Consider the following 27738-nt stretch of genomic DNA (forward strand, 5'->3'; position numbering starts at 1 on the left):
GATGCTTACATAAATGCATCAAAAATAATAATCCAAATATATATTTGGATTATATAAAACAACCTGAGTGGGAACTTTAAATAGATGCATTTTGATGCTGATAGTTTTCTACTTTTACTTAAGTAAGTTGTGAATGCAGAACTTTTACTTGTAGTGGAGTAATTCTGCAGTGTGGTTTTTAGTATTTTCGCTTAAGTAAAGGATCTGAATACTTCTTCCACCACTGTAAATTAGTAAACTTGGTGATAACTTTAGCTATTTTGCAGGTATGTATATAAATAAAACAAATGTTTAAATATACCATGTTCAAAATCTACAATTACATTTGTACACTCAGTTTTGATATTGGGATAAATTTAGAGTCGAAAAAGTAGCTGAGTGCAGGCTATACCATATACAGTCATTAAAAAAATATGAGACAAACCTTTTTCTCCAATTTCTTGTTAATTTTAATGTCTTTGGACAAATATAAGCATAAGAGTTTAACTTAAGAGCTGATATCTAGACATTTTCCATGGTTTTCATGATAATGATTTTGGTTATTATCAACAAAACCATGGAAAATGGCTAGATATCAGATATTTGTCCAAAAAAATGCACCTTTAGTTGTACCAGGCTTTAAAAATGAACAATATAGTGAAAAAACAAGAGTGGTCTAATATTTTTTCCATGACTGTTAGTGGTGGCTATTATAGTTATTATTTTTTAGTATTGTAGTTATTTTATTTTTTGTTATTGCTGAGAATGTAAGTAACACTTTGTTGTTAAATTGCCATATCCAACTGCTGACTCTGTCTACATTGTAGCCTATATAATGTTCATAACTTTTTATTTTATTTTTGTTTAAATTATTAATACTTTTTATATTTAAACTGAAGATAACAAGGGTGGTCTAAAATTTTTTTCCATGACTGTATCTTATTTAGCCAAAGCCACAAACATCAAATGTCTTAACACCAAGCATAGAAATTTGAGGGACAATGTGTTGATTGTTATTGAGGGCACTAAACATGAGACGGGACCTCTAAAACCTGTCTGTAAATAGCCGGACAGGCTGTAACACACAACAAGGGCGCTATTACAGGCATTCAATGACACGGTAACCTGCATTACCAGCCTCTATTGCAATGCGGTGGCGCTCCACACATCTCTCCCCGCTCTGGTGTTGGCTGTTCGGGGATAAAGCTGAGTGCTATTCGGTCATGTGATTCCTGTTTTTTTTTCCTCCTTCGAAGTTGAAAGGCAGGAGCAGAGAGCGGCGGAGGGGGCCCAGCTTTGCCTTCCTACTTGCCGTGGATGCAACGTTTTCCGTCCCCTTTTCCATTTCACATTTTTGTTTGTTTCTCGGTGTGATATTTTCACTCCAACCTTCCCTTCGCAATGGCGGGGGCTATTATTGAGAATATGAGCACCAAAAAGTTGGTGATAGTGGGAGTTATTCTGCTTTTGTTTCAGGCGTTTGCCTTCATGGTCGGCGGTTTAATTGGTAAGTTTTTCCTCTTTTTTTGTCTTACTTTTCTCTTTTGTGTAGCTTAACGTTTGTCTTTTGTGCGCGCGTGCATGCGAACATTTAAATGTTAACGTCTGTAAACGGTTGAAGCACAAAGTTTGAACTGTTCGTTACATGCCTTCATGCCAGCAACGCTTTTTACAAGAAACAAAAGACAGTAGGCGCTAACTTGTAGCTGTATTTGACCGAGTCGTGTTTTAACAATGCGGTACTTTGACACTAAAGCTGCCGAAGAGCACCTCAGTTAAATCACTGCTTTGTATCAAGGTGTTTGCTGCCTGCATGCCTCAGCCGCTGGCTTCATGTCTGCAGCTAAAAATAACGCAGGTTACCATATTTATTGGCGAATTTCTGTATTTTCTACACAGGATTTTTTTTTAATTTAACCTTTATTTTACCAGGAAGTCCCTTGAGATTGCAATCTCTTTTTCGAGGGACACCTGGCCAAGATTGGTTGCCAGTTAAAGATTAAAATGACAGTGACAAAACATGGGAACAAAGTAAAAACGGCAAAAAAAGAAAAATAGGCAATACACACATTATAGCCTACATACAGAAAGGTACTGAATCCAGCTCAGGTAAAATAATTGCACTTTTCAGTAACCTGGACCGTTTAAATTGCTTTAAATTTTCCCAGGGATACTAGGTTTGTAAAATGTAACACAGTTTGCAGATTATTCCAAGACCATGAGCTTTTTTGCCCCACTCAGTGAGAACTCTGGGAACATGGTAGGTGATCCATTTAGAGGAACTTACATAAGGAAGGCGGGAGGAGACCCAGTATGGCCTTGTAGATGAAGATGTGCAAATGGAGTTTTCTGCGTAGTTTTAGTTTAGGAATGCTCTCAAATACATCCAACCTTTTGTTTTTTTTCCACTTCTTTGATCAAAACTCGACAGCTCCCCCCTCCCTTTCTCTCCTCATACCTCCCCCTTCTTTTTTCCTCCTCCTCACCCCACCTCGCTCATATATAATGTCTGTCTGCTGTGTGGGGCCCCAGGCAGCATCTCTACCTTTCTTTCACTCCTTCCTCTCTCTCCCCCCTCCTGTGTGAAGTCTCCCCAAATCCCTATCGCCTCGCAGGCAGAACATTCATGTTTCCTCCTCTTCCCCCGCTAGTTTCATTTGCATTGAGACAGACAGTGGTACACAGAAAACACAAGTGCACACAGCTGTCAAAGTTGCGCTTTGCCTTGAGGACTGTATTGGAGTTGCTGTCAAGTTTCTTCAAATCCACCCACCACACACACACACACACACACCGTTTGCAAAATTGGCTCCATGTGAAAGATGCCTATTTTCCTGATGGTCTGAATTTAGAAAAACAGCCCCCGAACACCAGTCAACCTGTCTCCATGTCCCTGCAGTCTGTCTCACTCACTACATAGCTGGTGATAAATTAGCTTGTTCGGTTCTTTCCTGGCTGAGATGGTTTTAATGAAGCCAGATTCCTTTGTGTTTGCTCGGTGGCCGGGGGCGGCAGGGGTAATTGAGTAGAAAGGGGTTTTTCTCCCCTTGTTTCCCGACAAACCCGGCAACACGGCATGGGGTCAGCAGGCTGAGGGGACGCCCATTATTCTGGACACACTGCGATGGAGACTGGAGGAGCCAATGTGCTGCTGGACTCGCAGGGTCACTAGATAATTGAGCTCCAAGCGGTGACAGATAACTGGGTTTAATTCGGTCTGGTGTGTCTTTGTTGCTATGTGTGCTTTTTATTTTTATTTTACAGAGCTGTTAACACACTTACACAGTGGAAGGATCCTTGAAGATAGCCTTGGTTGAGTTTATGGAGCGTCTGTTAGCCAAAGGGTGTGTTTGTGGTGCCCACCCTTCAGCTCTCTGTTACAAGTGAATAGATATGGTTAGATGTTCAGATAAGTAACAGGCACAAACTAATCTGATTCATACCTTCTTTTAGTGTGTGCTAACTTTTACAGTTTTCCTGCAGATATGGATAGCACAATTTGAGAAATCAGGATGTTCTGAAGCACACAATCTGAAAGTATTACTCCACATGACTTTGTGCCTGCTGGAAGAACCTTTGACAGTGATAACAGCTTTGCGTCTGCTTAGATATGTCACTAATCTTTTTCGTGACCTGAATCTGAAAACTCTGGGCTTTCATGTTCCCCATCATGAGTCAGTATACTTCCCACAAGCACCCTCGACAGTAATTACAGCTTATGAAGTCTTCCTGGATACGTCACAAACAGCTTCAGGCCTGGAGTGTTTCTCCTCTTCTTTCTTGGAGATTTGCTCCAAACAAACTGGAAACATCTGCAAGTCATTCCACTGAGATTCAGGTAGACATAAGACTTTCATTAGGATATCTCAGAGTTATTTTGCTTGAATGATTAGGGTCACTGTCCTGTTGAAATAAATCATCATTCAATTAATTTTTTGGCACCCTCAGATCCTTTTACAAATCTGCTAAAGCCAGACTCGGACATTGTTAGGTTTTGATTTCTTTAAACCAGGTGATTATTTGATGTGGTTCTGAATCTTGAGAGAACTCACAGGTTCCTGTTAGCTGCTTTAACCCTTGCAGTAACAGCTTCTGTCCAGTTTCTGAGAATCGGTCAGGTTGGTCTGTTTCCATGTTGAGGTGACAGGGTTTGGGAAGATACTTCCTAAAACTTGTGCTGGTTCCAAATATTTCCATGTCCTAATTAAGTAGCTTTACCTGCTTTGCTGAACTAAAGGCACTCAAACTATCCATATCTTTGCTTTAGGGCTACAAATGAGGATTATTATCAATTAATCTGGTGATTATATTGTCGATTTTTAATTGTGTAGGGAAGAAATTATGATCACAATTTCCCTACCAACAGTCCGAAACCCCAAAAGAATTAATTCATATACAATATTAACATAATATTACACTTGAAGCAGCAAATTAAGTTTGAAAATAAGGGACTATAAAATGATTGATTTTTACAAAATAGTTGCAGTTCCTTTGAATCGTCTCCAATACACAGTTCTTTGGAATTAATGTTTGAAGAAGCTACTCTGCCAAAGATAAAAGGATCAAATTCAGTCATGTCAAAATCTTTCTGCATCTGTTGTAAATATTGGCGTTTACACTAGGGGGGTGCCATATCGTATTGTTCACAATAATATCGGTATATTTTTTTTATGGTTAAAAAAAATGCACATCATGATATTGGCAACGTTCTTACTTCTTGATGTAGTGGTTAAAGTTGTTTTAATCACAAAAAGCTACTTACTCCCTGTCGCTAAACCCATGCAGCTTTCAAAATAAGAGCACAGTTTGTTAAGAGAATCCACCACAGAATTTACAAGAAGACTGTCAAAATAAGATGCCTTAAATAAAACATACAAGAACCTTTATTCTCCTTTACTAAATTTCCTTAAAATAAGCCCCCAGAACCCCTAAATGGTTATTTTTATTATTTGCTCATACTCAAGAGTAATTTTTTTTTGTATTTTGCAACTGTTGAGATTTGCACTTCAAACTACATTTTAGATTTTTAATTATTTATACAGACTAAAAAAACAAACATATTTTCTCTATCTTTTTAAGTATTTCCTAATAGTCAAGAATATTGTTATCGCAAAAATAGCCTGCAATATCGTGATATTCTTTTAGGGCCATATCGCCCACCCCTAGTTTACACCACATAATTCAGACAGTTAAAGCGACAGTTCAGTCCAAATCCAAAAATAGCACTTTGACCAACCTGAACAAAGTCCAAAGAAGTCTCTATCTAGATATCTACAGCCAATATCTACAACATTCAGCAGCTTGTGCCAAAACGATCTAGATTGATAAATAGAACTACAGGTAAGTGAATATATATATATTTCTGGTTTTGGGGTAAACTGTTCCTCAAGTGGCTAAAATATTCTTTGAAGGCAGCAAGGGTTTTGTTCAATATGTGACTTCCTTTTAATAAAAAAGACTTGCCCTTATGTGGTTTGTTGTACCTGATACATAAGGGGGAATCCCAGCCCACAGTCAATCTCAGCTCACTGAACATGCTGATCCTATGACATCATCCTCGCTACATGATATTTTAAAGAAAACTGAGTTTAGCTTTTTACTTACTCACACCTTGACTTTCAAACCACCCGGATGTGGTCAACATCAGACCCCCAGCTTTTACAACAGGAGACCAAAGGTTTTTGTCCCTGCATGATAATGATAGATCTTTTCCCAAGCACTACTAAAATCCTGTGAGTAGAGACTACAAACACCAGTCTTGTCAAGCTCATGAATCTCAATGCGTAAACAGTGTAATCGGTGCCTGAGAGCTTTCGGGAATTTTCCCTCCCCTTCACTTCAGAGAGAGGGAGCCTCGCTACCAGGCATTTTCTAAACAGTGTTAAAAGTAATTGCCAAAGTGTTTGGAAAGGATTTGGCTCAATCCCAAACTGTTGACTGCTCCTAATGGTTGCTAAGATATTAATATAGTCCATGCACAGTTTAATCCAGGGTGCTCGAGTTTTATTTATTGATTTTTACTCCCAACTTTTTGTGTGATTTATTAGTTTAGGGGGAAATTTGGCTTGGCAGGACCTTGAAACACTTTGCTGCAGTATTTCAGTATGACATTGTGTTTTACATCTCTCCTACTTTGTATTTGTCTCACCAGCTCCCAGCCCCACCACACCGGTACACTACTTGGCCGCCAAGTGTGTGGACACAACCAAGCACCGACAGGAATCAAAATGGTTCATGCCTTGGGGTCCCAACCAATGCGACAGAATCCGGACCTTTGATGAAGCCATGGCCAAGAAGATTGAGGCCAACAACATTGTATTTGCTGTCCACATTCCTCTGCACAACAAGGAGATGAGCCCCTGGTTCCAGTTTATGCTGGTCATCCTGCAGTTTGACATCGCATTTAAGATGTACAACCAGATAGGTGAGAACCAAGGCTTTCATATAGGTTTTTTAAAAAAAGGGTGAGGACAACACGGCTCATGTTTCTCCCCCAGGACATGGATTTCAAGATGTGGGGAGAGAAGGAAGTCTAACTTAATCTGCACATGCTTGTAGCAGGTTGTGTTATCTGTGGAACCAAAAAGCTATTTAGTAGATAATAAATAATAATAATTACTTTTTAGTTGTATTTTAAATTTAGGTAATGGACAGTGTCCTGCAAGATTTTGTTCTGCATTTTTCAGTCTGTTTTTGTCCTGTTGGGTCAATATTTTATCTGTCTGTTATGTCTTAGTTTCACAATCTTAAGGCACATATTTGCAGAGGCTCAATGAAACCCAGCCAGCCTCTGAAATATTCACTTCCATTGTCACTTCAAATCACTCACGGCACAAATTGTGCAGAGTCGTTCCAACTTTACAAGCAATACTCATTCTGTTTCTCATATTACCTTCTCTGCAAGACATTGCGGTAGGATTTTGGCTTGTGTTGTGTTTCAGTCTATCATGGTGTTTGAGGAACTCACAGAAATGTCTTATTCAGTAGATTGGATTTCTTTTACGCTGAAAGGCAGCAAACAATGATGGATGCCCTGCTGTTTATTCTCTTTAGACCCTTGGGGGTTTTGTAGATGGACTTGTCAGGTAATCTGGACCCTTTTCCTGTTGGCTGTCTCAGAGCAATGAAATGTCTTATTATCCAGCCATGAGACCCACAACAACCAAAAGACTTATAGACTTTGAATATGAGATAATCCTAGTTTAGTGCATTTCACAAATTACATTTATGAATGCATGCATGCATTTTTTCATCCTTTTTTTTATCCTGATATAATAGTCAGAATAATATCTATATTTTTACATTTCTGCAGTAATTGGTAAAGCCAGAGTGCCTATGCTATCTTTAATGGAAGGAGTTTGTATGTATGTCTGTCCTTTGATTTTCTTGAACTATTCATCAAATTGTCTGAGGACCCAAGAAAGTGCAGTGACCAGTGCAAATTCTTGAGCTCTAAGGGACATGTGTATTAATAGTGTGTTATGTTCACATTAAGTAGTTTATTTAGAAGGGGCCCCTATTAACTGCTTTTGGTTGCTTGCTATAGTACATTCAAGAACAGATGAACAGGAGATGTTTGACTGTAGCAAACTCAAACAGTCTGGCAGTGACGTATGGTTTTCGATCGTCGCGTAATGGCTTAGCGACAGTTTCGACCGTGATCACATAAGCGATGGATTAAACACCGGAGAAGCAACTCTGGCCGCCGCCGCTAACTGTGCACAACATCAGCAGCTGATCAAAACAAAGCAGCATGGCAAATTATTATGAACAACATCTCCGCTGATCTTAAACGTAGAGATCTTTACCGGCATTGCTAACTGTGCACATCGTGTCCAGTGCTTGTTGTAAACAAACAGAGATCCCTAAGTGAACACCTCCTGCAGCAGCAGCACATACACACTGTACTGCTAAAGAGCTAACTGTTAGCCTATTAGCAAATTGCCGACTCCGGCTCTACAGCTGGGAGAGACTGCGACAGGAGGACTGTGGCGCTTCGATTCGTTCTTACTTTTTTTAATGAGCCCCTGCGACGCCATTCTGGCTGCTTGCTACTTCCCTCCTCCTCCTCTTCTTTTCTTTTTACTGCCCCCACAGGTCACAAATAGAAGTTTGGATAGCTCACAAATCTCGTGAGACAGATTTTTAATGCAATGAGAAATATCGTCGAGTTTAATCTTACGAGATCTCATGGCAAGAGATCTCGTCACACCCCTAATATTCTAGCATTGCAAGGGGACCCAACTATGTTATGGCAGGTGCATTGCTCCCAACTCAAGGAAGGGTGTAGAATGTAAAGTTGTTTGGATGAGTGATTCTTGAGAAAGCAGCAAAACCGACCAGGCCCGTTTTGAACAGACTGCTGTTGCACTACTTTTAATCAATGTCGTCTCATTTTGGGCCAAGTTCTGTCAAAAATTTAGTGTCTGTTATCATAAGGGAAACCTACCAGTGAGTATCAAAGGTTAAGACAGACATATAACATCAGCTCAGTGCTTACATGAGAGGAAAAGGGGGAAGGGAGGGGGGAGATAACTAGTATCTGGAAGAAGACAGGGTTTGGTATCCTGGTAGGGTGCTTGGGATCCTGAAAGAAGCCAGGGATTAGAGATGTCGATGAGAGAGTCGCAGTGACTGGATCACCTGGAGAGTGAGAGCCTGGGAAAGAAGTTTTGACTCTTAATCACATCTTTCGCTTCATGGCTTAGAATGCATAGCTATGCATGTTAATGTCAGCTTGAGCTCTATGGCAACATCTGATGCACATCGCACAGAGTCGTTATCCACACTGACAAATGTCTGTAAACCTTGATACATCCATGCTGTAATTAACAGAGAGGTAGTAGACTTAATTGTAGAGAACAATATGTTTGTGGTGTACTTTGATGTGATCCAGCCTTTCTGGTCTGGCTTGTCTAAACAGTCATGTTGCAATTGGGACCTAGTCATCAGCATCATTTGCTTGCTCACATTCTTGGCCTCAGTGGAAATGTGTTAGTGAGCTGCAAGTTGTTTACTGCCTGGCTGCCAGACAGAGGAGTCAGTGAATCAGCCTGGACCACAGACAGGTCTTTCCGCCAGATGCTACAGACTCGTTTTGATTTTTGAGCGCTACACGAGGTCCTGTAAGAACAAGTGGATGTAGAGTGAGTGGAGTCTTCTATTCTTTTGAACCCTTTCATCTTTGTACATTTTAGCAGTCTCTCCTTTCTACCACACCTCGTCTCAGGAGATAAAAAGTAAACTTACAAACTACTTTGTTTCAAGCATAACAAAGCCTTTACGCTGTTGTTTAGTAAGAATATAGTTCAAAGGCAAATAGCTTAATGCAATTAAGGTATCTGGTAACGTGTGCCATCTAATTTTGTGAAACTTGTACCTTTTTTGCTTTCCTCAAACACTGAGGCCTCAGAAGATAGCGAGATTATTCTTTCAATTTCAGACATTTTAAAAAAACAAACATTTTATGTCGGTAAACCATGGTAATGAAAATGTTAATCATAGAACAGTATTTTTTACTTTAAAACGTGTATGGAGGGTATTTTAAAAAAATCATTATAGCATGTAAAGCTTTTACTTATGAAATTTGTTGATAGCAAAGCCAATACACATTTAATAGGATTCCAAATCCCTAAACTGAGTAGATGCTGGGTTCAGATTAAATAAAATGCTAATGAACCCCAACAGAGCGAGGTCTTCCATTATTAACTGAATGCTGTAGGCTCATCTTGTCTGAATCCTGACCAGAACTCTCTGTGCTGCTAGGCGGATTCTGTTCTACAATTGTATGACAAATGAACACAAGGCCATCTCTTCCTTGACTACCTTATCTGTGTAACAATGTGTGCTGCGGAGAAGAGGTTCGCCCTTATTAACCACTCCACCCACCTGCCCCACTCCACCCGGCACCAAGCACCCCTTGGCCAGGGTCCAGCAATAACACAGCTGTTGAGGAGGCTTAGTTTCCGTGGCAATGGCCGCTGGACTGGAGTGGAATGTTTGCATGAAGCGAGCTGACATTCGAGGGCGCCTGTCTCGACCAATGGCAGAGTGGAGGGCATTGCAGAGACAGTCGGCTGCCAGTTCTCATCTGGTTCCCTCTCCCCCTTCCTCTACTTTTTTTTTCTCACAGCACAGGCCACTGAGTTTCTTTCTCTTCATTCCAGCTTGTTTCATAACGGCACAAGAGGCACTCTGGAGGGCTGGAGGAGAGAACACTTGGCTTTGTAATGTGATCTAAAGATGCAGTTTTAATAGCTTGGCTTTGGATGTTTTTGCTAGATTTACTGGGCTGGGCTGTTGGAGGCCAGCTCAAGGTCTTGTTGAAGTTATTGTCAAATAGGAAGTAACCTAGATTTGGGCCACCATGGAGAGCAGACTGAATCACTGAGTATGTTTACATGCTGAGAAATAATCCTGTTCATCTCTCTGATTCAGACTAATTCCAGGTGGCAGGACCACATATTAACTCTGAAAAGATTTAACCTTGTTCAAACATTTGTATTTAATATACCAATCCAAACCACGCTGAAAACGCACCCTTCTTAAATGAACATCACATCAGTTGGAAGTACAGCCATGAAGCTTCTCATTAAATAAATAAAAATGCCCACCCTCAACTATTTTACTGTACCAATTTGGAGTGGTATTCACACATGAAACACTGTTATGGTACATGGTAATAAAGAGTAACTTTTTCAGACCACAGTGGGGAATGTCTCCATGTCGGTGCGAGCAGTGTCGTCACTTTGCTGGTCTCATAGTGAAAAGGCCGTGGCTGTCTGTCATCAGGACTTCATTTTACCCCATCACTGAGTTAATTACAGCCAGCAGGGTTATGCAAGGAGGAGCTATAAAAGACCCAAATACAGTTGAACATTAATGTCTTGTGCCTTATTTCCCCTGCATGCCGTACTTGCACAGCTCCACTCAACTCTTTTAGAACTATTCTCCCCCCCCCCCCCCCCCCCCATTAGCCAAAATTTCCGATGATACCCGGTAAGTGCCCCCTCGTTCGAGGCTCCATGGGAGCTGATCCAATACTAGAAGTTGGAGTTAAATCACTGCAGACCACTGATCGATCAGAGAGAATTGTCACTTGTCGAACAAGGGAGAAATAAAACTTCAATAGGGGCAAATTTATATTTACTCTACCCAGATTTAAATTAATGGCAGGAAGTGGACGAGAAAGATAAAAAATACTGCTTTTTGCTTGCTGAAAAGGTGTATTGATTATTGGCTGTATTTGGGGCATTATTCAGTGCATTTTCCATTTCAGAAGAATCAAATTTCTTCTCCAAATCAAAGCACAATTACACAGGGCTTGCATATGTTTATTGACACGCTTGTATACTCAAATGTCCTAACAATGAAATGCCTTCTCAATGTTTGCACTGATCTGAAAGTGAATTGGTGTTGTGGTAATTCTTTCCAGAGGACGGAGCTATGGCCACCATTGACGTGGGCCTGGCCTACAGAGACGACACAGTCAGTGAGTGGACAGAGATGGCTCACTCCTTTGAACAAAGGAAGCTCAGCTGCAACTTCACTACTACCAAGGTGTGGAAATAACACTCTACACCATGATGCATCTTTAGACTACCAAGAAACCCTTATTCCACACATGTATTGTAATGTTACCTATACATGTGTTGGTTGTTCCATATATTCTGTTGCAGATGATAAATTAAATATTCATAAGCTTTCAAATCCAAGTAAGACCTTTTTTGTTTTTTATTTTTTATAAAGTTTTAGTAACTCTGTCTTTTTGTTGCAATTTCATGACATTACAAAATTTTTTTGACCCTCAAGTACTATAATTTAGTAATATTTCTCACTATTGGTACTGCTTATTATAACATTGATTTTGCCTAATAAACCCGATATCTATGGAAACTTTAAACAATCTAGCATGAGGTCACATTGGACACTTTAACCTGTTCCTCCAGCTGATATTGGTCTACATCTCAACTCACAGACTGAGACAATTTTACAGTAAAGTATCTGTTATCTTTAACTGTATGTGTTTAAAACCAGATATGGTGTACTGCTGTGTTTTCTAGACCATAGAGAACGAGGGACGTTACTATGAGTGTGACCTGTTGCCTTTCATGGAGGTTGGCAGTGTGGCCCACAAGTACTACCTTCTTAACATCCGCCTGCCTGTCAACGAGCGGAAGAAGATCAATGTGGGGATCGGAGAAATAAAAGACATTCGTCTTACTGTAAGTTGGAATTTGCTTGCGACCTGTATTAAGATATTTTCTAATACACAGCTTAATGATGACCCATAATTTGGCCATTGTGTCATATGGTGTTAGCCTTTGTTGGCCACTAAAATTACATCTACTTATTCTTTCTCCTCCAAGAGCATCCACCAGAATGGAGGCTTCACTAAAGTGTGGTTTGCCATGAAGACGTTCCTCACACCCAGCATCCTCATCATCATGATCTGGTACTGGAGACGGATCACCCTCATGAGCAGACCTCCTGTCCTGCTGGAGAAGTAAGGCAGCTCCCTCAGTGGTGTTCATTATATTGTTAACATCATATTTGTTGTTATTGGACAATTGTTTTTTGGCATTATAATTCCAGCTGAAACTATCATTTCAAGATTTGTTAGGCCTGCAAATATGAACTCCAGCTTTATATTTATGTTGAATGATGCTTGTTTGAAGAAACACAGCCAGTAACTACACTAATGGTTTCATTATACAGAGGCTCTGCTTCAGTGTGTCTACTAGGTAAAGGGAAAGATTAACTATGGATGAAATGTACAAGTAGGGCATGCTAACTGGAAATGAAGGTCACTGAAATCAGAAGGTGTTCATCAAGCGACTGAGGAGGAATCTTATCTAGGACCATCAGCAGGTCACTCTGTATTGTAAATGCATGTTAAACTGTAACTAAGGTGGTGTAATCAAACAAATCTGTCAAAATCAGGACATTGGCCACTTGGTTTCTGATTTCCCAACAAATGAAGATCTTTCTCTTGCCGGTTTTTATCTGAAAACCTATAAGGAAATAAATATTAGGCATCAGATATGTGTTCATTCCTTAATCAAGCTCCATGAAGTTTGGAGCAGCAAATGCAGGTAGTTCTGCCTGAAGCAGATGGTTTGAATGCCATGCTGTAGAAAGTTGAAGCTATGCTCAGAGCCCAGTGTTTGTCTAACACCCTGCTGTGCTGGGAAGACAGATCAGTAAGAGGGAGCGTTCCGCGCCACAGGAAGTGCCTGGCGAAGCGTGAAACACGTTACAAAATCTGCAAGCTAGCACTCAGCCGACACATGCTGCATACACACATTCAGGACATTCGCACCAGCTCGCTGAGACACACACACAGTCAATGTCTCTCTCCTTCCCTCTGTATTTTCCGGCTCAAGGCTCTTATTCCCAAATGACCAGCAGGCTCTCAGGAAGTGCGACTCGTACCCTATTTGTGGACGGTAGATGATTTTTTCATGCTGTAAAAGCTGTACTGTCGTGCTAGTCCCCAGAGGTGTCAGAACAGTACACCTCAGACTTTCCTCTAAACTTCCTCAATGTGGAAAATGGTCTAGGATGGGGAAACTCTGTTCTTACTTAAATATCTATCTTCTTTTTGTGTCAGACCTTTGGTGCTTGGAAAAACACAGATGCGATTAATACCATTAACCAGCTCTTTTCAGTTCAACATGTTAGTGAGTTAGCATGCACAACAGCAGACCACAGGAAGTGGCTCACCCAAAAGGAACACGGACATAACTAATGTTATTAGTTACACCTGTTCCCTTCCTGCTATCGCATGTCAAAATATTGTGTGTATTTAGGACATCTACCATATTCAATTTACAGATTTTTTTACCAAGCCCTATGTCTAATTCTTAAACACATTCACACAGATGGAAAGCAGCCCCTGCTCTGCAGTCTGTGTTGGTGGTGCTCAGGACACATTCCCTGCATACCAGTCAAATGTGGTTTCACTCGGTTTGCTCTGTAGAACATCGCTGACGAGCTGTCTGCAGTGGAACGGCTCAGAACCTGTGTTACATGACTTCTGTTACCCACAGCGTTTCCAAAAACTTTTGTACCCACATGTTTTCAGATCACCTATTTCTGCTGCTTACCCGACTCTCACTCACACTCACACACACACACACACACACACACACACACACAGTTACTGTTTTGCCCTTGTAACTATCTATTTACAATCATCCTTTCATCTACTGGCGGCATGCAGGGACCTGCTGCAGACACTCGGCAGACGAGCTCAATTTTGTCTCTCTGCCGGCCAAGCGTGCTCCATTCATTCACTTCTTTCTTGCTCAATATCTGGATTTCAAGGTTGAGGGAGGTTGGCTGTAATAATGAGGCTATTTGGAAAGCTAGTAAATTATGTGGAATTGGATAGGTCAGTGGGGACACTGTGCTTGTAGCTGAATAGATAATCTAATCAATAATGTCCCAAGATCTAATGAGCCTCCTTCAGCAGACGCAGATGTAGCCTTGCTCTGAAACAGTGATTGTGTCCGTGTTAAAGATGTAGCCCAGATTCAGGAGTTTAGACCGTCAATTAAAGTTGCCCTAATTTTAATCCAACACTGCAACAAAAAAAATGTTGTGTTTAACAAAGAACCGTTCCCTCAGGGTTTTTAGCTTAGTCTAATCCATTTCTTTCTTAATCACACCAGCATGGCTGCTCATGCTACAGGAATAGTACTGCTATTGATATGTATCTAAAATATAGATGCTTGTAATGATTAATTTGTTAAAAGTATATTCAATATATATTCAATATATGGCATTCATGATGGCACAAATTAATCGATAATAGTACAATCCTACTCCCCTCCTCTGCCAGTAGTGGAGAGAAAAAATGTAGGTTTTAACAGTTTTTTGCTCCCTCAGGGTAATCCTCGCTCTGGGTATCTCCATGACATTCATCAACATCCCAGTGGAGTGGTTTTCTATTGGCTTCAATTGGACCTGGATGCTGCTTTTCGGAGACATAAGACAGGGCATCTTCTATTCCATGCTGCTGTCCTTCTGGATCATCTTCTGCGGGGAGCACCTCATGGTACTGTACACGGCACTATTTTTTTTTTAAATGACACCGGGACGCCCCTAGCAATATTAAACTTTCATACTGACAGTAGCTTGCTTGCTAACTGTGATCATTTGTTGCTACGGGGGATTGAGTTCCAATACTAGCCATTTGAGGACAAGTTAATGGTGTGAATAAAAAAGAACAGAAAAATAGAAACCATGTTTCAGTTGACAACAAGGGTCCGTGTGCTTGCTCTGCAGTCTGTGCATTTTTTTTCTTTCCTTAATCCGGGTCGGAACCTCTCAATTCAATTTCGATTTTCAAGCGGTTATCAAATGAGCCACGAAATGTGACGTAGAACTGAGCGGCACATGCAAATTTGCTCAGTGCTTAGCTTTTCTCCCAGGCAGGAAAAAATGGCTCTGCAGATTCATCTGGTTCACAGGCTACACTGCTCTATCTTCTCTTAGCAAATATTTATTTGTGGTTATATTAATGTCTAAAATCTCAAATATAGAAACTTAAACAAACTTAAATCTGTTCTGTGCTTTTCTCTCAGGATCAGACGGAGAGGAACCGTTTCTCAGTCTACTGGAAGCAGGTCGGACCCATCGTCTTTGGCTCCTTCTGCCTTTTTATCTTTGACATGTGTGAGAGGTGAGACTAATAGTTTTTATTCACCGTTTAGAAGATCAGGATGCAACACATTTTGAGTCTCATGAAATTCTCTTTTTTATTTCTATTTTTGTGCTTCATATTTTTGTGCTGTGTATATTGTTTTATTTGGAAGGAAATGTTTTGACAAACTCAGAGGAGGTAACCCATAAATGTGTTTTTTGTTTTGGCCACCAGAGGGGTCCAGCTGACAAATCCTTTCTACAGCATCTGGGCTTCTGATGTAGGAACTGAGCTTGCTGTATCCTTTTAAAACTGACAACAGTGTCATAAAAAGAGCACTCTCCTGCAAACAGCTTGTCTGACAGCTGTGACTCTAATAAACATCCTTAAGAGTGTAAATGGCCAAATCATGTTTTTCACATCAGTCTCTTCTTGCTGGAACAAATGTATCTCTTTACCAATACTGTGAGAAGACTTTCTAGTTGGCTTTAGCATGAACTGGAAACCGTTCTCTAGACTAATGGCATGAGAAATAATTCAGGAAAGGCCATATGTGAAATCATTGCCCAGGGTCTTATGATGTGGTATGTGTGTGTAGTGTACCTGTTTGTTTGCTTTGCTGAGCAATGCAAGATTAATTTGCAGAGCTCCTCAAAAACAGCTGCTAAACACTCTGCTTTTTCTTTTGAGTTTCTTCAAAAGGAAAAAGCTGCTTACTGACTTCCAGTAGTTTAATGAAACAGTGGTTTGGTGGAGCATATAAGCCTATTCCAGTACACAAACTCTACTTGCTTTGTGAACAAACGATTTAAATAAAAAGATCTTTTCTATATCTGCAGTATGCACCGCTGCTCTCTAAGGAGTGTGTAATTTGGTTATTTCCTTGACTGGTGTTGCCACAGATGGCATTCATAATTGTTGCAGGGATCTGTGCCTGTCTCTACTTCCTCTTCCTCTGCTTCATGGTTTTTCAAGTCTTCCGCAACATTAGCGGTAAGAGGACGTCCCTGCCCGCCATGACCAAGGCCAGACGGCTGCACTATGAGGTGTGTTTTTGTTTGTCTAATAATGAATTCTCCCCAATTTAGAATAAATAAATAACTTTTTGTTTCTAACTCATCACCTTTGTTGCCCTTTAGGGTCTAATTTTCAGGTTCAAATTCCTCATGCTGGTCACTCTGACCTGTGCTGCCATGACTGTCATCTTCTTCATCATCAGTCAGGTGAGTGCCATAATATTAAAGTCAGTCATAGTGCCATCCACAGTTAGAACTAGTTATGGGATAGTTGGTGACACTTTTATATAACTTTACCATAAAAGTTGTTTTACTACTGTCGCAAAATCAGAAAGCCATTATTGTCATTGCACAGGGTAGTACATCGAAATTTTCCGCCAACCCGTCAAAAACGTATAAAAAACACACAAACAATATGACGGAGGTGAACAGGACAGGAAGACTGAGATGAAGAGAAAGAAATACAGCACACATATGTTCTGCCCTAAAAACTGTAACAAAAAAATTGTTTTTGTCCTCAGGTGAATGAGGGCCACTGGCATTGGGGAGAGCACACGGTGCAGGTGAACAGCGCCTTCTTCACCGGCATCTACGGCATGTGGAACCTGTACGTCTTCGCCATCATGTTCCTCTACGCACCGTCTCACAAACGCTATGGAGACGAGCAGTCAAGTGGTCAGTGCATTACTGGTAACTACATATTTTTACTAACTTTTGCCAAGAAATAACATGGAGAGCCAATTGTAAAGGCCTTTTAAAGTTACACTTACACAGTTAAACTTGAAGTTCCCCTTAAATTAAATAGATGTTAAAGTTTTGTTTAAACTCCAGTATCTGGCCTAACAATGACAAAACAGTAATTTTGTAGGTATTCTTAGTGGTATTTTAGAGTTTATAATTTCCTGGAAAACAATACAATAAATATTGGTGACTCATCCTGCACCCTGGGGCGTATACCAACTTTGCATCCAATAACTGGATAATAATACAGACACAAGCCTACCATTAGGATGTATCAGCTCAGTCTCAGGGATGAGCCTGCAACGCTGCTTCACCAGCAGCACTGCTGGCTTCAGAATCGCCTCGAATATGTAGGGCTTCAGTCCAAAAACAATGGAACAGTCAGCGCTTTTAGCTAATGTCAATCAATATCTGCAATAAGTCCCTCCCTAGCTTAAATATATAAAATAAAATCGTGTTCTGCCAACCTGTCCATGGGAACTTTAACACTTTCCTGCCATCGTAGCAGGTTTTCTTTTCACAACTACTTCACATTTGCATGAACTTGTCTTAAGGGAAAATGTTCTTTCATTGTTTGAATATATCAGTTGATTAGAGAATTCTGTTGGCACTCAAATTTAGTCCAGATTAACCCTGTTGATTCTTTTTCACTTAAAGTTCTGCGGTTGGAAAATGTACAAAGCAGCAGCATACTCTAGTGCCATACTTGCAAAAAGAAGAAGAAATGCAAACTAACAAATAATTAGTGAAATGTGAAGAAACCCTGAACATGTTATCTCGTCATTGTGCTAAAGTCATTGATTTATTTTATTTGCATCCTACTAGCTCACTTCATTCTGATGGGGAAGAAGTGTGTGTCCTCTGCTGTAAAGCTGCCTATTCATCCAGAGTTTGTTTTTGGAAGAGGGAAAGGGGGGGTTGGTGATTCAGAAGGACCCAGATTCCCAGGGGAAAGAAGGGTCTCTTTGGCCCGAGAGGGTGATTCTAATGGACACCAGGCTTCCTTCCAGACAGTGGAAGGGAACAGTGAGGGAGCGGTGGGGGCGGGGTGGAGAGCAGGGAAGTAATGAAAACCATCCATCCATCTCCTGACGTCAGTGACGCGAGGAGAGAAAAAGAGAGTTTGAAGTTCTGGAAGCTTTCCCTGAAGTGCGTCAACCAATCTCATGGGAGGGGCAGCTCTCGAGTTTCACTTCTGTTTTGAACAAGCTGAAAGTATTTGTATTGATAAAATTCAACTAAACCAATTATTATGCAACAGATCATTGCCCCTGGTAAAAGAAAGAAATGTGCACGACAACCCAAATAAACAAACGAAATGCTGTTGGAATGTTTTATATTAAGGTAAGGTTTTGGTGAGTTTGGTGCTGATTATGTGTCATGTTTGTGTGCAGGAGATAACGGAGCAAACAGCGGAGAAGACATCCAGCTGACGACTACCATCACACACGTTGACGGCCCCACTGAGATCTACAAGATGACTGGCAAAGAGGCCCAGGAGTAGATATCACACTGTAATTAAAACTCCCCTCTACTACCTACTGCTCCAACAACCCCCTCCCTCCTATATATGTAATCAAACTGGCTTTTCTCTTTACATCCCGACCCTAAAACACCATCAACAATCCAGCTTGCATGTAACCTACCAGTCCCACAGTTCTTGTCCTCCTCCGGAAGCAAACCCTCAGCTGTGTGACTTTTACGTGCCACCCTGTTCCCAATTGTATCTCTAAAGGCTGAATATTATCAACAGTCCTTTTCTTTTCACTGTGGAATTTTTTTCTTATGTTTCATACTTTATGTAAACTGTGTTGTGTTTGTAAATGTTGCACAACACTTTTGACACCAAAAAAAGAGATTAGAGTGTAAAGAGAAACATTTCTTGGTGGTCAGAAGTTGCATTTCGTCACACTCCTGTTTTAAAAGTAGTGTGGTTAGACTATATAAATTGTAAAGACCGGGACTTTTGACAAAAATGGACAGCAAGATTTATCGGATACAGTTACAGCTATTTGGTTTGATTTTCCGCTCAATTAGCTGTCCTACTCTCAGTCACAGCCTGTCAAATGCATATTCTTCCACAGAAAGTAGATCATGTTTAGTACTGCTGTCAGTCTCAAGTGGTGGAGATCTTTTTTTGAATTTTTTATTATATCACAGGGGGAAATGTACAGACCACATAGCCACTTTGGGAAATGCATACTGTATGTTCATTATGTTACAATGTAGATATCTATTTTTTATAAAGTGCTTATTTTCAACTTCACAAAATATATGCATCAAGCTCTATCAATGTTTTTGAAGTTGACTGTAGCCTATTATACATGTTTCTTAGTTTGTTTTTGCTTTTTATGCTAATTTAAATAAAATACTTTTACCTAATACCCTTGTGTATTGGCATACTGTTTGCACATATGTTTGGTTACTTGCCTTGTATGTCTGAATATGAACATGTAATCATATGGGGATAGTGCGCCTCTGCATGGCTCAAAGCGGAACAGCAACCTGCTTTCACTTTTCTCATCAGTAAAGTTAGACAAAAAACTAGTGTGAGACAGGAAGTAGTTATCGTTTACATTTCAATTAAGAATCTTGCTCTAAATGAGTGAGATTTGGGAGGTAAACTAGACTTGTTTTTGCATCTCTAGTGCTTCATCAGAAGTTGAAAAGCATTAATACTGTAAATGAAGTTTTTATGTACTTTTAGTTACTAATATTTTCTCTTTGGGAGACTGCTTTATTCTAACACACTTCAGAGGAAAATAAACTTTGCTGCAGTAAACAGTGAAGCTGCAAATGTAGCTTTTACCTTAGCTATGGAATATGCTCACAATATATCTGTATTATTGCTGATATTTGGTGAACAAAATCTCAATGTGATCTTTTCAGGAGCTTAGCATCATTTTGGATATTTTTTCCCTGCCATGTTTCAGCTAATTAAAATGCATACATAATTATTCTGAATATCTTAGACTAGTGTTATCAGTTTGTAGAGAAAAAGAGCAACCCTTAACGCTGCAATACAAATAAAGTAATGTTTAAATAATACATGACTCATGAGGATTTAATGCAGAATATATCATACATTTATGTTACTCACCATGAACAAATGACCCCTATGACTAATTTATGTAATTTGTGAATAAAATGTTTAATGTTTTATTCAAAATGAAACTACCCAATCGTAAGAAGTTCAGCTTTTACAATTAGTCATTTGACACACCATTAATTGGATACTATTGTGTTGACCCTAATATGAATACTCCTCCAGTGCTTATTTTAATTTGCACAGTCTTTTAAACCTCTTTCTTTCAGTCCAAGGTCTTTTTTTATTAATTTTCAATGATGAATAAAACAGTTAACAGTACAGAGACAAAAGAAATTTGTTTTACAGAACAGAACTACCAAAATGACAATGTTAATAAATTAATAATACAAAAAATAAAAATAAAAATAAAAAGCCAAACTAAATACATTGAACATAAATAGTAAGAGGAAGAAAAAATATACTAAGGATTAATACGTTGGTCGTTCAAATGTTATCAATATGCGATCTACAGAAGAGGATTAGGACCACACAAGAAAAAAATATTTGTTCTGACTTCAAACTCAGAATTCTGAGTTTAAAGTCAGAATTCTGACTTTATTCTCAGAATTCTGACTTTAAAATAAGTTTAAAGCCACAGAATGACTTTAAACTTTTAAATTTATTAAAGTCTTGTCATAAATAAAAATGTTTTTTCCTGTGTGGCCCTAATCCTCTTCCGTACTCTTCCGTAGCAATCAATGTTAATAATGTTAATAAATTAAGAATAAACAGCCAAACTAAAATGCACTCGTCTTTTCAACCGCAACGAAGGCTTTATTTTGAAATTCTTCTCCGGAAGTGGAATGTTACTGGTCACTAGCTTGCCGTTGGTGAAACTCCGTCAGCGCTTCGTTTGGTCCGCCTCTCGCCTCTCGACTCAACTCGGCTGTTCTCGTCGCTAAACGTCCAAGTGGCGGAGGAGAAGGAAAGGAGAGGGGGGAGACTGGTCGTACTGGGAAGGAAAAAAAAGTAACGAAATTAAATATTAACACCGACCGTCAGCGGAAAGTGAAAGCGGTGCGAATCGGCAGCTTTGAAGTCGCCAGTGAGGTCCATGTAGAGCTGGTTGTCCACAGTCTATGGTGTAAACACATTAGTGTAGTTGTGACATTGCGCCGTGAGCGACACAGCAGAGGGAAAGGTCTCCTCCCAGTCTGTTGACGGATACAGTTTGGCTTCAGTGAAAGGAGACACGGCTAGACCTGACTGTACATTACCCCGGCCAGGTAAGACTGCCATGTGTCGATAAACTGCCACATTCACAGCGGACATTATTGCGCTTTTACCTGAAGCAACAGTTGGTCTCAATCTGCTCCACTACGAGACATATTGACTGTCACTGCTGCCAGCTTTCACAGCCCTCATCCGTTTATGCAACACTTAGGTGGCACCACAGCGAATTCATGCCTAACATTGTTTCATTTTCCTTTTCTGTGACTCCAGTGACCACACACATAATTTTGAGGCTTCATGAATATAGTATTCAACAGGTGATAGCTTGAGCTCAAGGTTTACTCAGCTCAGTGCTGTCTGGGCCTTCTGCCCTGATTATTCCCCACAGGCCCCACCTACTGTGTTTGCCACATAATGACTTATTTTGGAAAGCAAAAATAGATTATTCCAGAACAAAAAAGGCACTTTAATAGAAACAAAAAACAGCCACTTCCTTCACATTAGTCGATTATGCAATAGGTAAATGGCTTGCAACAGTGCTGGTGCAGTCCAACATGAACCAATTAGATTATGAACCCGGTGTGATGGTTGAAGTGGAGGCCCCACACAGGGAAGTGGCTGAGATGTTTACATGGAGCATCAACAGCTCTGTTGATGTCCCCCTGGCCATTAGGAGGACAGAATACAGACCGGCCATTGATAAGGCCAACTCATTAGTACCCTATTCACTGCCATCAAAGCCTCCTCTCAACGCCCATCAGCATGGTCGCACCACACACTGGAAGCTGAGGATCACAGACTTCCTGCCTTCATGCGTGATGACAAGGGTTTGGTTTTGGTGTGATACTCATTGAGTTTTATTATGAAGTCTCTGAGATTTATATGAACACATGTATGAACCAAATCTGTGTCACTTATATTTGACACATGTAGTTCGTCTATGGCCTACACACGCTGGTATCACTGGTAAAAGCAGGAATATGTTGTTGTTTTATTAGAAATTAAGATGACGTCCATGAACGGCGGCCATGTCTAATGCTGTCAAGTCTGATCATGAGCCTGTCTGGTGCAATCTCTTACAACAAACACTGACCCTCTGCATTGGCAAATTCAGGAATTTCCTTGCCTCATCTGAATAGATTAAATTGCAAATTCTTGAGATAATAAGATGTGTGTTTAATATAGAGCCAAAAATGTGACCTTTGACGTGAAAGACTCACGTTTTTAAACTCTCTCTTCCTCCGGCTTTGGTGGCTGCATTTGGAGCTGTGTGTCGCCTGGATTGCTGGCAGGATTTAAAGTGACGTGTGATGCATGTGAATTGATTAGTAACAGGAGGAGGGGGCTAGGTGGTCGAGATGGGAACAATGTCCTGCTTAATGCAAGGATTAGATTAAAAAAGGGTTAGGGGACTCCCTGTACAGTTTGAGAGAAGGATGGATTTAATCTCCGTCTTCTGTCTCCATATGAGTTTAACTTGTTGAACAATGGATGATCTGTTGGGATCATGTGGGAAGTGGCACACGCAGCCGTAACCAATGCTGTAATACCTTATCGGCTAACAGGCTGCTCTGGAAGCTTCTCCTTTGACACAGAATGCTGCCCGACTAGATCGGCAGCTCTGCAGGCGACTTTTTGACAAGCAGCCAGTTTGGTGCAGGAGGAAGACGCGGACCACAGTCAGCCAGGATCTGTTTCCTCATAGAGCTGCCTGTGGATTCCCCTCAGGTCTTTCATTCTACACAGTTTGTTGAAGTAGGAGTTGGCGTGTGTACGTGCCTGTGCGTGCTTCCTTCAGTGTCTTTTGAGTGAACTTACTACTTCCTTTACGCGCCGAGTGGTTCACATATTTTCTCAACATGTGAACACGCAGAACTAAAGTATGTGTTTCTAAAAGTGTATGTTCTTAAGTATATGTTTCTACCTCATCACACTTTTTCTACCCACTGTTTTTGACACAGTAATATGGTGACTACACACTCTTTTAAACACTGATATTAGTGTTGATTATTAGTTGATAAACAACTATTTTGATTAATCACAGTAAATAATTTTAGAGCAAAAAAACCCCCAAACATTTTCAGCTTCCAGCCTGTCAAATGAGATGATTTGACACTTTTCTTTATATATGATAGTAAACTGAATATCTTAGCGGTCTGGGCTGACCTTGTGCTCTGAGAAATCACAACATGCGTTTCTCTCTCTTGTCTGAAATACTATCCAGGGAGAAATGCACACATCCAGTATTCAGAAACTGTGCCTTTAAACAAGCTGTCAGGACTTTTGTTGTGATGTCACAACTATACTTTATATAGGTAGAAAGTGGCGTAACAGTGCTGTGAGAGTCATTCCCCGGCTGCAATGGTGGTGCAGAGCTGCTGAAAGCGAAGATGTGGGGGAAGTAGAAATACTGACGAATCAGAGGAAACTGTTTTTTTAGGGAGGGTATTCTCAAGAGACAGAAGCTAAAATGGAGCGTTTCAGATATAATAAAATAATGAAAATATCAGTTAACTGATTTAATCGATAATATTGGCCTATCACAGATTTATTGGTTTTGGCATTGTCCAATATGCCAAAATAGAATAAAAACTAGAAAGAGCAATAATGGAAAAGATGCTTGGGTAATGTAGAAATTGTGTTATCACATCATTTGTAGAGAGTGTGCTTCGACTGAGACACAAAAAGCTGCTCTCAGCGACGGCAACCCTATGATGTCATTCAACAAAGTGGATAAGAGCTTAAAGTAAAATACAGCTGGTGTCAAGAAATGTAATAGCCACCAAACTAATGGTTAAAACTATAAACCAGAACAAAAATGGCAATTACCAAGTTTAGTCATGTTTTGAACAGACACATTACAAACCCAACAGAAAGTGACAGCAAAATCAAACTACTAATGGTAGAGGTCATATCACTAAGGCTGAGTCCTACTACTTTATGCATTTATACAAGAATATAATCTGATATGTCTTTTTTAGTCCTTATTATCAGTATCAGCCCTAAAAATCCATTATCAGTCAGGCTCATGTAAACCCAATATCCAAACCCAAATTACAAGAATGAACCTGACATTAAAAACAATATGTCCCCTTTAATCAGAATCAGGTTTCCACACAGTTACTCTAACCAAGAACAGAAATAAAAATATATATAGAGAGAAATATATATATATATATATATATATATATATATATATATATAGATAGATAGATGGGAAATATGAAATATACAGACCTAAAAAAACCATTACAGCACAAGTAAGTAAGTGACAGTTAATGATAATTTAAGATGTGAGGTGTAAATGTGCTAACATGAATAAAAGTCCGGGTGCAGTCTATTGAATTAAAACAGTTTGTTATAGCACTTCTGGTTTTAATTGGACTTCAGTCATTGATGAAGGAGTCCATCTTGGCTGTTTTTGCACCTGGATGATTAAGCACCTTAATTAATCAGCTCTTAAATTTGCAGGGTTAGACAGAAACAGACGGTAAACTACACACCTCTGTAGTTCAGAGGTGTGTAGTTGGTGTTTGTGGTGTGTGTCTGTGCATGCTCTGCATTGTGTGTGTTGGTAGTCACAAGGCCTAGCCTCCAGTGGTTTGCTTGAATTCCACCCTACCCAGGAGCAGATGTACTGAGAGGAGTGGTGGTGACATTGCGGATATACAGTCACACCCATCTGTTGGTTTGGCAGCAGAATTGCTTGCTTTCATGAAATACCAGACATTACCGGATCCTTTTTTATTGGCTTTAAAATAGACCTAGCATACCTTCTCTAAAGCAGAAACATTCTCCAAGATGTTGTTTTATTTTTGTTCTATTTTCTCTATATGTTACAGTCAAATGACTAGGATAAATAGATATTTTTTTACTGCTGGCTTCAGGAAATTAGGCATTGTTACTGCTCACATACTAATCAGGCCACCATCAAACTCAGATGTACATGTTGGTAAAGCCAAGCAGGAAGTGTTGTCATGGCAACCATCTCAGAGAGGTAGCAAAGGTAGTGTAACAGACCTAATTTACCCCAATTTCTGAAAGTGTCGACAGTTTTTCATGTCTCTCTGGCTGCTCCCCCTCTGCCTTTGCACTGAAGCCTCGTAGAGCCTCTACAGTGGTGTTTGTCAGTGTGGGGGGAGGAGGCAGATGACAAACAGAAAGGTAGAACCGGCGTCTCCACCCAGACGAGGAGCTCTGTATTCCACCTAGTATGCTTCATTACTGCAACTTCCTCCTCACAGCTACTGAGCCCATCCTAAAGGGTCCATGTCATTCAATTTTAATGACTTTATTTTCAAGTCGGTGTACTGTCAGGCATGCAAACATGTCAGCTTTTGACTCATTTGATGAGACTGTTTTTATTGGGCGTGGGTGGTGAATGGGTCACTGAGTCACAGGAAAAACAATTGAGGTCATTTTTTGTCAGCTGGCCTGCATACCTTGAAGTAAGAGTCCTTCATAGTAGCCACATGGTAACTTTAATTGGCTTATGATGTTATGTCAAGCTTGGAACCGTTAATTAGCCTGCTAAGGTTGAGTTTTTTCGATAGGATACAACACTAGCCATCATAATTTGGATGTAGCATTAGGCATTTACATTATTCCCATGGAGTCTAACATTAGCTAGTGTGCCTGTTATTCTCAGTGCCACTTGTATAACATGAATGACCACTCTGGAAGTACTTGTTTAAGGTTTCTGAAGATTACAACATTCTTGAAATTTGTCGTATGCAAGCCCTCTCTTTTGCAGTTGCAATAGCTGCAAAGAGTAACACTAGCCACTTACTTTTTATTTTTAATTTTTTATCAACTATGACTCAATGTATCAACTCAATATATCAACTCAATGTTATCTTCTTTGTTTTGATTATCTGAAATTTTCTTTTTTATCTTCTTTTGTTGAAACCAGCAGCCAAACAATTTGCTTTTAATTTATGAAAGAGCGAAAAGCAGCAAATCCTCACATTGTAGAAGCTGGAATCAATTAATGTTTAACATTGTGTGTTTGATTAATGACTTTACCCACTCTGAACCCCAAGCCTTTAGAGCTCTGTTTACATTTTAACCCACTGTTGCCTTGTTTTTCACTGCAATAGATAAGTCCTGCACCTCTATGGAATGAGCACAATCATGGCGAGAAGTGTGAACAACTCAAAAATGCTTCATTTGTTCAGAATAACAAAGTGTGAATGTCAATTGAAAATTGAATTACTTTAAACATTTTTTGAATAAAATGGAATTTAGTTATACAAAACTTTTCCAAGTGCCCACAAGTGTCCTGAATAAAGGAAAAAAAGTTCTCCACATATACATACTTAACTATTTGCATTTTTACAAGCTTTACTTACAACCTCTCCCGTCCCCTCCCCTCTGCTCTGTGTAAACAGCATGCATTTCTGACAGATTTTCAGTGAATATTTGTCACTTGACTCTTTGTCACTGCAAAATCAAACCAGGGCTTCCCAGTTGTGCAGAGCAGGGCAGAATTTAATGTTTTTAACAGCATCCCGTTATTCCAAATGTTTTATTTTTGGCAATGTTTTAAATGAGAGAGTTACTGATTTTTAAACAAATCGTATTGTTACAGCAGTCTATCTGACTGACACCACCTCCTTTTTATTATTCACATGCTTAGAAGGCTTTTCAATTTATATTCTGCCAGTTGTTACAATTAGGATATAAAATTTGTTTATAATGAGGTAAAATAATGCAGATTTTTTTTCAATATCAGCTGTGCTCCGTTCACTGACTTTTGGGGAAAAAAGATGTTTGAGCAATAACTCATGACATCCTGCAGTATGTTGTGACTTGCAGTTGCCTACCAAGCGCTGGGGGCCTGTGAGAGCATGTTAAGAACTAACACTGAATCCAGAATGCCTCTGTGAAGGAAAACGTGCTTTTGGAGGTCTTTTGGTTGTATTAGAGAGTTCTATGCATCTTTAAACGCATCTATCTTACTGAAACAACAGATTATGGTGAGAATGAGCAACAACGCCATCTTGAGTCTGGCTTCTGTTTTAATAGTTTCAGCAGGTAATTTTCCTTTGAATTGTTTTAGATTAAAATCCCTTTATTTTTTATACATTGTA

The 27738-nt window shown here is 39.8% G+C and overlaps 2 protein-coding genes across 3 annotated transcripts in view; both read left to right on the forward strand.

Moving 5' to 3' along the window:
* Positions 1–1196: 1196 nt before the first annotated feature.
* On the forward strand, positions 1197–20372 carry wls (Wnt ligand secretion mediator). Of its 2 annotated transcripts, none has more exons than XM_059344088.1 (12): positions 1197–1486; positions 6131–6403; positions 11414–11538; positions 12042–12203; positions 12348–12484; positions 14872–15040; positions 15570–15667; positions 15863–15926; positions 16531–16674; positions 16768–16851; positions 17166–17319; positions 18780–20372. In XM_059344088.1, the coding sequence occupies exons 1-12, from the start codon at positions 1381–1383 to the stop codon at positions 18887–18889; spliced, it is 1626 nt and encodes a 541-aa protein (XP_059200071.1). In that variant the 5' UTR covers positions 1197–1380; the 3' UTR covers positions 18890–20372. The 2 variants fall into 2 exon arrangements, with proteins under 2 accessions (XP_059200071.1, XP_059200070.1); XM_059344087.1 differs by having other exon boundaries at positions 1198–1486; positions 17166–17334; positions 18780–20371.
* Positions 20373–21380: 1008 nt separating this feature from the next.
* gng12a (guanine nucleotide binding protein (G protein), gamma 12a) overlaps positions 21381–27738 on the forward strand; it is a 30457-nt gene continuing 24099 nt past the window's right edge. The window contains exon 1 of the mRNA XM_059345176.1: positions 21381–21699. The gene's annotated coding sequence lies outside the window, so the exon portion shown is untranslated. The remainder of the gene's footprint in view (positions 21700–27738) is intronic.

Source organism: Centropristis striata, chromosome 11, assembly GCF_030273125.1.
Source record: "Centropristis striata isolate RG_2023a ecotype Rhode Island chromosome 11, C.striata_1.0, whole genome shotgun sequence".
NCBI lineage: Eukaryota > Metazoa > Chordata > Actinopteri > Perciformes > Serranidae > Centropristis > Centropristis striata.

Excerpts from the sequence above, each read along its gene's own strand:
- wls (XM_059344087.1), top strand. The coding sequence starts at position 1,381 with ATGGCGGGGGCTATTATTGAGAATATGAGCACCAAAAAGTTGGTGATA. Across the intron at positions 1,487-6,130 it reads CATGGTCGGCGGTTTAATTG|CTCCCAGCCCCACCACACCG; the intron begins GTAAGTTTTTCC and ends TTGTCTCACCAG. Across the intron at positions 16,852-17,165 it reads TCTTCTTCATCATCAGTCAG|GTGAATGAGGGCCACTGGCA; the intron begins GTGAGTGCCATA and ends TTTTGTCCTCAG.